General features: G+C 31.8%; 1 protein-coding gene across 4 annotated transcripts; it reads right to left on the reverse strand.

Annotated features, from left to right (window-relative positions):
• Positions 1-3,871: 3,871 nt before the first annotated feature.
• LOC149187239 (uncharacterized) lies at positions 3,872-5,125 on the reverse strand. Of its 4 annotated transcripts, none has more exons than XM_089412772.1 (4): positions 4,787-5,125; positions 4,646-4,673; positions 4,377-4,445; positions 3,872-4,301 (listed from the first exon to the last, which is right to left on the reverse strand). In XM_089412772.1, the coding sequence occupies exons 1-4, from the start codon at positions 4,936-4,938 to the stop codon at positions 4,137-4,139; spliced, it is 414 nt and encodes a 137-aa protein (XP_089268898.1). In that variant the 5' UTR covers positions 4,939-5,125; the 3' UTR covers positions 3,872-4,136. The 4 variants fall into 4 exon arrangements, with proteins under 4 accessions (XP_089268898.1, XP_089268896.1, XP_089268897.1 ...); XM_089412770.1 differs by having other exon boundaries at positions 4,601-4,673; XM_089412771.1 differs by having other exon boundaries at positions 4,778-5,125.
• Positions 5,126-10,665: the final 5,540 nt, after the last annotated feature.

The following is a 10,665-nucleotide window of genomic DNA, read 5'->3' on the forward strand; positions in this document are numbered from 1 at the left end:
TTTTTGTTCTATCAACTTGATGTTGAGCACCTGTGAGTTATAGGCCAATTGGATTGTGTGGGGTTATAGTCTCAATTAGGTCTTCAAGTTCAAATCTCATGGGAAAGGGTTGAGAATGAGATCCCATTGCGAGGATAAAATGTTTCTAAGAAGTAACCCTGACAGTATCATGTTGTTTAGCAGATCAATCCTAGTGAGTTGTCCCAAGGGGCAAGCTGGACAGGATACTGCCGTTTGGCAGATTAATCCTGGTGAGCATTGACCAAGTCAGAATCATGTTGACAGCGTCACACTGTTTTACTGGTCGACATAAAAATCAACTTAATGATAAGCAAGGAATTTAAAAAATCATTAAATCAATAACAATATGTTTACCTGTGAAGTCTCTGTATGATTAACTTATTAGCATTTCCAAGTATGATATTTCTTCTTATTCCAAAGCTGACAAGGCTTGTCAAAAATAAAGAGTTCAGGTTACCAAGATGAAAAATAAGAGTCAACCTTGACAAATATCCCTGGACTCCTGAGCTGAATAAACTCCAATGACAATACCTATCTTGTGTCTTAATTAGCAAGACCCAGAATTATGTGCAATATAAATTATCGTACCTGAATAAGGAGGAGAAAAATAGAATTCCACATAAGAGACTAATTAATTTAATTAACTAAATATTAATAAAAAGTAAACTAAATCACCTTTATCTTACTAGATTATTTACAATGATTTTAAAACATACTTTCAGTGTTACAACTATTAATTTCTTGTGAATATATGTGACTTAGAAATAAACAAATTCAAATTAAAACTCATTTATTATGATTTTAAAGCATACTTTCAGTGTTAAGCAACCATTAAAATTTTATGAATAAATTTGACTTTAGAAATAAATAAATTCAAATTATGAGTAGAATTTTTTTTTGGATAAGTTATGAGATGTAGAAGACTCATTGTATAATCCCAACCACGGGTATGAGACAAGAGAGACTAATTATTTTTATTAATTAAATAAAAAACAAATTAAAACTATGATTTAGTTCTAATAATCATCTTAATCTTATTGGAGAGAGACTAATTATTTTTATTAATTAAATAATAAAACAAATTAAAATTGTGATTTAGTTCTAATAATCATCTTTATCTTATTAAATTATTTACTATGATTTTAAAGCATACTTTCAGTCTTACACAACCATTAATTAATTTTTATGAATAAACGTGACTTTAGAAATAAATAAATTCAAATTGAAACTAAATTACTATTTTAAAGTAAATTCAAATTAACTCACATGTACAATTTATAGTGTTCCTCCTACCACTCCTCTCCTTTGGCTATAGCTTTCTCATTGAGCAACTTGGTAGCTTCATAGTCATGAACAACGATTTATATGCAATATTAATTCAATAATTAATAAAAAATAGTGTGAGGCACAATAAATTCAAATTGAAACTAAATTACTATGATTTTAAAGTAAATTCAAATTAACTCACATGAACAATTTATAGTGTCCCTCCTACCTCTCCTCTCCTTTGGCTATAGCTTTCCCATTGAGCAACTTGGTAGCTTCATAGTCATGAACAACGATTTATATGCAATATTAATTCAATAATTTATAAAAAAATAGTGTGAGACATCCTAAATCAATTTCAGTTCTGCTACATCTCTACATTTCATTTAGATTTGCCCATTCCCATGTCGTGATTGTTCCTCAAAATTTATGCCTTACAGCGTTTCCTTTGCAACATTTGGTGCAAATGCTAGTTAGTATCCAATGGTATTTCATATTTAGAGTTTCAAAATGCTCGATATCCCATAGTATCTGTTCATAAGCATAGACGAAATGGCCTACATTGTAGAGAAGAGAGGTTATGACCAACGGATGAAAGAAAATTAATCCATACTCTAAAAGAAAAAATGTTCCAAAATTGAATTGACCACGTGCTTGTTAATATTTAGTATCCAGTGGTATTTCATATTTAATATGTTAATTTCATACATAAATAGTGTATTATTTTATATGGAAAATCATGTTTCTAAGCCATTTATATTATAAAGCATTTGGTTAAAAAACAAAAGAAATAAAGTATAAAAAGTATGATTGTGCCTAATAAATAGGGAAAGGTGATGGTTCTGTTTTTAAAATGAACATGAATGGTTTGATGTAATACAAGACTATCAAAGTTAATCCATTTCTGTACATGCTCCACCATGCTCTTGGTATTGGATGATTCGTGTTCGGGTTAGAAAATAATGTTAGATAGTTAATCCTCGGGATTAACTTTGGGTCAGTTTAGGTAGTTATTGGAGTCCAAGAACTTCCCATAACTAATTTAACTGTTTCTTATATGTATTTATATGTACAACATGTACATAATTATTTGAGATTGATTAATATACATTTGATTTGGGTTCCAATCTTGTGTGTTTTTCAGTAGTATCAGAGCACCTGAGATGATTGAACGAGAGCATGGTTAATTTTCTTTATCAAATAGAATGAATCTAGGACTTCAGAGATTAATTTGAACATTATCAGATCCCTGGTTGAGTTGTTTCTAAACTCCATGTATTTGAAATCTATGGCGTAGCATGAAGGCTGTGAAGATAGTTGAATGAAACATAAGGTGTGAGGATAGTTAAATGCAACATAAGTTTAGCCAAGTGGGACACCCAAATTATTGACTCTCTGTAAGTTGTAATATACCTATTGTGATTAACCCCACGTAAAGTAATTTTAAATTACCAATCAGTTAATCAAACCTGCGTAAAAGTAATTTTAAATTACATATCAGTTACAACTGATTCTTGGCATTGGTTAAAATGGATCAGCAAGCACCCTAATAGGGAGGTGAGGATCAGATGGCAGAGAAAAAGAAAGGAAAGAAAAAGAAATGCTATGTCTGGTTAGGATCAGATAGCATAAGGGAAAAAGGAATTTTTCCTGTGCACGCTATGTCTGGTTAGGATCAGATAGCGTTGACTGGCGAGACCAGTGTTATTGCGGTCGAGTAGGACCTGCAAGTGCTTGGGGGTGGAAGCTCAGCGAAGAACTTCCTACGGACGGGTGGATTGACAAGCACTCAAGTAGGTTTGCAGAATAGCAGGTATGGCCTACTGTGAGACTATTTATTTACTGAAGTTATTTCTTATACTGTACTGTGCTAAACTATTACACTGTTCTGTGAGAAGAAATGGAGAACAGTAGGGGTTAGTTGACTGTTAACCTTATCTGAATATAAAAAGAGATTCAAACAGTATTTGTATAAACAGAGACCGAAACGCATTTGTATTGAAAGAAGAAACAGACATCAAACCCTTGCATCTTAATTAGAAATGACCATACGACATAAATCTGAGTAGACGAGTCTTTATAATCAGAATGATATTTAGAAATATGTAAAGGGTATACCGTAGACCCTCTGTTTAATTTACAGGACAAGCAAGCGAAATATACATTCGACACAGCAAGATTCGAGAAAAGTAGGATATGTATTCTTGATAGAAAACCCTTAATATGCATTCACAGCATGACATTGAATCATAAGGCGGACTGGTAAAGTGCCGCAATAATAACGAGTGCACATATATATTACAATGTTGTCAACATAAAATAAAGAAAACATATGTGCAGATTAAACCCCGGACCCGGATAGCCGGAGCCGGAGAACGACAAGAACCTTATACATTATGAAATCAAACTCTGCAATTTTGCATGCACAGAATACATATCCAGAGCAAACGTATTGACCGTCCAACAAATAAATAATATATACGACCAGAATAGTATGTTAACCGTGGTGTATGCATTCTTCAGACCGACTTACAAATAAACCCCTAGCTATACAGTTGAACGGAAAGGAAAACGAGCCGCAGGGTATCATAAACAAACCAAAATGTATCATAATGAAAATGTATAGCTGTATATTAAACATTCTGTGTGGAAAGCTCAGAATATAAATCTAGGAAACAGAGGATAAAACCCGTCCGAGAGGACTGTAAACAAGAGAATGGGAACAAACCAAACTTAAAGGGTTAACCTCATTATACAAGAAACTAATAGAGCAATCTATGTCAGAGTCAAACATTAAGTTCGTTCATAAATATTTGTCTGTAGACATAATGAGCCGGATGGCTTAAAGCTTAAAATAAACATGCTAAAATAGTTCCTGAACTAATCCATCGAAGCTCAGAGTGTTGTGCTTCTCGACAATGGAGTCCCGCCTGAGCAAGGTTAGAAGTCGTTTCATTGCCAGAGAACCCTGGTATATGCGGAATCTGAATCGAAACAGTCAAAGTCTGACAACCCTGATCAAGGGAAGCCGGATTCAGACTTCGGTTCGATTGTTGAGAATGGAAAATAACCTACAGTAATGGGCATACCTGGTTAAGGGCGGCCGCCAACATGTTGGAGGTTACCCTTGCCCTCAATGTGCTATGGCAGCCTCTTACCTGAACCAGAAAACCATTAGTTAAGAAAACCTGAGAACGAAATGCAGTATGGAACAGTTGCATTATAAAAACCAAAACCGATAAGTCATAGCTGGAAATCGTGACAGACAAAGGGACTGTAATAATTAGAGATATGAGGAGAAATGGCGTATTACCGCTAGTAAACATTGAAGCATTGCAAACTCTAATGGAACGCATACCTGAACCGTTTCATAACCCTGACAGCAGCTGTAAATTGCATAAGAACTATTCAGGAACTCAGAGCTACAGCAAACTCATCGCAGGACCAAAAGAACAATAGAACCCGAAAGAAAGGGGATAGGATTATAAACCTTCCATACCAATGACCGATTCGTGGCATGAATTCCTCCGTCGATCTGCCATATGCATTGTTCACCGTTCGATAGTCGGCGGAGATGGGCGCGAAACCAAACATCACCGAGAAGCCAGACTGTATCACCTCGAGCTCCGGGAGCACATGGCCAAGTGCCATCACAGCCGTCCACCTTGCCAAATGGACGACGCAGGTTTGAACAGTTGGTACCAAATGCAGAGGCCGGACGAATGTATTGAATGCAGGTAAGTTCGGGATATGGAAAAATCCGAATGGTAGCTGTTGCCATTTAATGATAATTGAATTCTGTGCATTGCATGTAAGCCGAAGGCTTCGTAGTGGCGGAAAATTGCTAAGGGGTTATGTAATTAACGCTATGCACATATGTATAATCATATAACTTCGTCAATCAACCATGGTTAATAGTGATGCGTGCAACTATATACTTGCCACATATGCATGATATCATCTTTAATTTATGCCGCCACCTTTTTATATATAGATATTGGAAATCCGCTGTTTGTGTAATAAGTTTATAGTTTAAAATCAGGTAATGTAATTTACATGTTTTATATGAACCCATGTATTTACCATATCTTAGTGTTAAGATAAAAGATTGCCATGTAATATTAAAATTTTTTTACTTAGTATATGGGAGTGCGTGACATAAGTTTTATAACTTTCCATCATAATGAAAGAAGATTGAAGAAATTCAGTGGTATAAAGTTTTTTATTAACATATCTTGGAAGTTAATATACATGTTGGAGTTTTGATTCCTTGTTGTTCTCAATAAAAATTTCCAATAATTGTTGGATTTTTTGCTAAAAGTCTTCATAGTAAAATAGTATTTTCATTCATAGTAAAATTTATGAAGGATAGTATTTGCATTTACTACAGTAAACAAGAGTTTAATCACAGTAAAATGTTTGAAGGATAGTATTTGCATTTACGACAGTAAACAGGAGTTTAATCATAGTAAGTAAAGTTTATGAAGGATAATATTTACATTTACTACAAACCATATTTTTTACTCAAAGATTTTGAAGGATAAAAAGTTTTTACTCAAGGATCTCTGAAGGATACTTAAAATGAAAGAGTGGTCAATTTTCAAGTTGTCCTGGAATTAAAAAAGAGATTTTGTCAATTTATATATTGGGTGATTTTTGAAGGATACAAATTTTTTACGGAAGGATTTCTGAAGGATACTTAAAATGAAAGAGTGGTCACTTTTCTGGTTGCCTGGATTTAAAAAGGAGATATTGTCAGTTTATATATTAGGTGTTTTTTTGAAGGATACAATTTTTTTACTAAAAGATTTCTTGAGGATACTTAAAATGAAAGAGTGGTCAATTTTATGGTTTTCTTGGATTTAAAAAAGAGATTTTGTCAGTTTATATATTGGGTAGACGTAGAGGTATAAGTAGAAGAAGTCGGTAAACATGGAAGAAATGGAATTCACATTAAATTGTGGTGAAATTTGAGAACTATTTAAATAATAATTTCTAACGTGAACAACTAATTTTTGAGAAGGGTGTGAAAGTTTTCTTTAAATTAGAAAGGAATAAAAAATACACAAGAGTAAGGAGTAACCCGTTCACATGTAAAATTTACTATTAAAAGGATTAAAGTCAACCTATAAACTTTATGTAAAAGGAGCCAAGATAAAAGGTATTTTTTATGTGAAGTAAAAGAAATAAAATAACTTTATGTAAATGAGCCAAGATAAGAGAAGTGGTAAGGCTTTCTCCTTCTTTCTCTTATTTTCATTAAATGGAGTAATTTGATTGGTGGAAAGTGCATAAAAGGAGCTTCTGGGGAATGAAATCAAGTTTTTTTGTTTTTGTTTTTGTTGAAGTTTAAATAACAACATTTATGGATATAAAATCAACAAGGGAAAATGACATTGTGGTTAGTGAAGATTATATAGTTATTTGGTCTTTTGAAGGTCTCAAGTTCAAATATTTATAGAGACAATTTTGAAAGATATTTTTTTAAAAGCTAAATTTGGGAGATATTTTTGGAGGTAGAGTTTATGGATATAAAATCAAGAAGGGAAAATGACATTGTGGTTAGTGAAATTTATATAGCTATTTGGTATATTAAAAGTCTCAAGTTAAAAATTTTATAAAGACAATTTTGATATATATATATATATATATATAACTAGTTTTGGGAGATATCTTTGGAGGTTGTGAACATGATTTCAATTTCCAACGGTTGGTGACCTTGAGCGTGTCATTATTTGATAAAATTTGCAACTCATGCATATTGGATATAACTCACAAAAAATGGTATTCGTTGTATGGAGCAAAGTTAAAAGTTCTTAATTGTGTAGTTGCGGCTATATAATCTCTTTATTTTTGAACAAATCCAAAAGAAATTTATAACCTACAAGCTTAGGATTAAAGAAATATTTCCTATCTTATGCTATTAATTGAAGCAAGCCCTTCCCCTATAGAAAGCATGATTGTGACAAGGTATATTATGTATTAGAAATTATACAACATGGAAGCCAATATGTTTCCTAAAATTACATCTAACTCATCAAGTCCCTCTCAAGAAAGGGTGGCATAAGCATGCACAATCTTGGCTGGACCTGTTAGTGTTAGTGTTTTCATCCTGCCATCAGTGATCAAAAATCTTCTTTTCATATCATATTAGGGTCCCACTCATAAATTTTTGTTATTCCAGTAGGTTATCATTCAAGAATTTACTCACTGATGGTAATCCTAGTAAAAAAAACATCACTCTCCCTTAAATTTCATTAATTTCTTGCACATTGTCATACCTCGCTGAATGTACAACAGTGATGAGGTCAAAGTCACCATGTCTTTTGGTCAGTCAAGGTTACCATTAGGTCCTAGGGTATGAGGTCAAAGTCACCATGTCTTTTGGTCAGTCAAGGTTACCATTAGGTCCTAAGGTTTTCAAGGTCCAATCAAACACCATTTCCATTGCATAATGTCAGCAAGTCTCATAGTGATGAAATAACAACTCTTCACTATCTAAAGATGATTTGTAAACATAAAATCTTGTTTAAACATGTAATTTTGATTTTAAATGCCAACTTTTTATTTTTCACTATGTAATTTTATGTCTTTCAAATGTAATAAGCACATCAAGCTGCTAATTCAGAGTTTCAAAATCTCAATATACCATATTATCTATTCAAAAGCATAGACAAAATGGCCTACATTATACAAAAGAGATATTATGACCAGCGGATGAAAGAAAATTAATCCATACTCTAAAAGAAAAAATTTCCTAAAATTGAATTGACCACATGCCCGTTAATATTCATATTTAATATGTTAATTTCATATGTAAATAATGTATTAGTTTATATGGAAAATCATGTTTCTAATCCATTTAGATTATAAAGCATTTGGTAAAAAAAACAAAAGAAATAACGTAAAAAAAGCATGATTATGCCTAATAAACGGGGAAATGTGATGGTTATGTTTTTAAAATGAACATGAATGGTTTGATGTAATACACGCCGGTTAAAGTTAATCCATTTATGTGTACATGCTTCTGGTATTGGATGATTCATGTTCAGGTTTAAAAATAATGTTAGATAGCTAATTCTCGGGATTAACCTTCAATTAGTTTGGGTAGTTATTGGAGTCCAAGAACTCGCAAGAACTAATAATGTTAGATAGCTAATCCTCGAGATTAACCTTCATTTAGTTTGGGTAGTTATTGGAGTCCAAAAACTCTCAAGAACTAATTCAACTGTTTCCTATATGTATTTATATGTACAACATGTACATAATTCTTTGAGATTAATTAATATACATTTGATTTGGTTCCAATATGTATTTATATGTACAACATGTACATAATTCTTTGAGATTAATTAATATACATTTGATTTGGGTTCCAGACTTTTGTGTTCTTCAATGGTATCAAAGCAGGTGAGATGATTGAATGAGAGCATCGTTAATTTGCATGGCTAATTTTCTTCATTAAATAGAATGAATCTGGGACTTCAGAGATTTATTTGAACATTATTAGAGCCCTAGTTGAGTTGTTTCTAAACTACATGTATTTGAAATCTATGGCGTAAAGGAGACACGGAGCATGAAGGCTGTGAGGATAGTTGAATGAAGCATAATATGTGAGGATAGTTGAATGCAACATAAGGTTAGACAAGTGGGACACCCAAACTATTGAATCTTTGTAATTTTTATAAATTTTCGTCATAATGAATGAAGATTAAAGAAATTCAGAGGTATAAAGTTTTTTTTTAACATATCCTTGGAAGTTATGTTGGAGTTTTGAGTGCTTATTGTGCTCAATAAAAATTTCCAATACTGAGTCGAATACCAATAATTGTTGGATTGTTTGCTAAAAGTCTAAGTTCCATGCACTCAAGGACAAGTTTTGTTTGCATTTATTGTGTGAAACAGGAGTAGTTTACTTACAGTGAAATTTCTCAAAGATAGTATATGCATTCATAGTAAACTAGTATTTTCATTCATAGTAAAATTTCTGGAGGATAGTATTTGCATTTACTACAGTAAACATGAATTTAATCACATTAAAATGTCTGAAGGATAGTATTTGCATTTACGACAGTAAATAGGAGTTTAATCACAGTAGGTAAAGTTTATGAAGGATAATATTTACATTTACTGCAAACCAAAGTTTTTACTGAAAGATTTTTGAAGGATAATTTTTTTTACTGAACGATACTTAAAATGAAAGAGTGGTCAATTTTCTGGTTGTCTTGGATTTAAAAAAGAGGTGTTCTCGATTTATATATTTGGTGATTTTTGAAGGATACAAATTTCTTACTGGAGGATTTATGAAGGATATGTAAAATGAAAGAGTGCTCACTTTTCTAGTTGTCCTGGTTTTAAAAAGGAGATTTTGGTTCTCCTGGATTTTAAAAGGAGATTTTGTCAGTTTATATATTGGGTGTTTTTTTGAAGGACACAAAGGTTTTACTAAAGGATTTCTGAAGGATACTTAAAATTAAAGAGTGGTCAATTTTTTGGTTTTCTGGATTTAAAAAAGAGATTTTGTCAGTTTATATATTGGGTAGATGTAGCTTTCAGTGGAGTGTGAAGGGGACTTTTGCAACGAATCTTGCAAGAGAGAGCACAGAGAGGTATAACGTAGAAGAATTTGGTAAGAATGGAAGAAATGGAATTCACATTAAATTGTGGTGAAATTTGAAAATTATTTAAATAATAATTTTTAATGCGAACATCTAATTTTTGAGAAATCTATGTAAGTTTTCTTTAAATTGAGAAAGAAATAAAAAATACCCAAAAGTAAGGAGTAACTCATTTACATGTAAAATTCAGTATTAAAAAGATTAAAGTCAACCAACAAACTTTACGTAAAAGGAGCCAAGATAAAAAGTAATTTTTATGTGAAGTAAAAAAAAAAAGAAATTTTTACGTAAATGAGCCAAGATAAAAGAAGTTGTAAGGCTTGCTCCTTCCTTCTCTTATTTGCATTAAATGGAGTAATTTTGATTGGTGGCAAGTAGAGAAAAGGAGCTTCTGGGGAATGAAATCAAGTTTTGATTTTGTTTTTGTTGAAGTTTAAATAAAAACATTTATTGATATAAAATCAAGAAGGGAAAATGACATTGTGTTTAGTGAAGATTATATAGTTATTTGATCTATTGAAGGTCTCAAGTTCAAATCTTTATAGAGATAGTTTTTTTAAAGCTAATTTTTGGAGGTAGAGTTTATGGATATAAAATCAAGAATGGAAAATGACATTGTGGTTGGTGAAGTTTATATAGTTATTTGGTATATTAAAGGTCTCAAGTTCAAATTTTTATAGAGAAAATTTTGATATATATATATATATATATATATATATATATATATATATATATATATATATATATATATATATATATA

The sequence above is a fragment of the Pinus tabuliformis genome, chromosome 3_1, assembly GCF_031772625.1.
Source record: "Pinus tabuliformis cultivar Carrire ecotype Pingquan chromosome 3_1, CPIR1, whole genome shotgun sequence".
NCBI lineage: Eukaryota > Viridiplantae > Streptophyta > Pinopsida > Pinales > Pinaceae > Pinus > Pinus tabuliformis.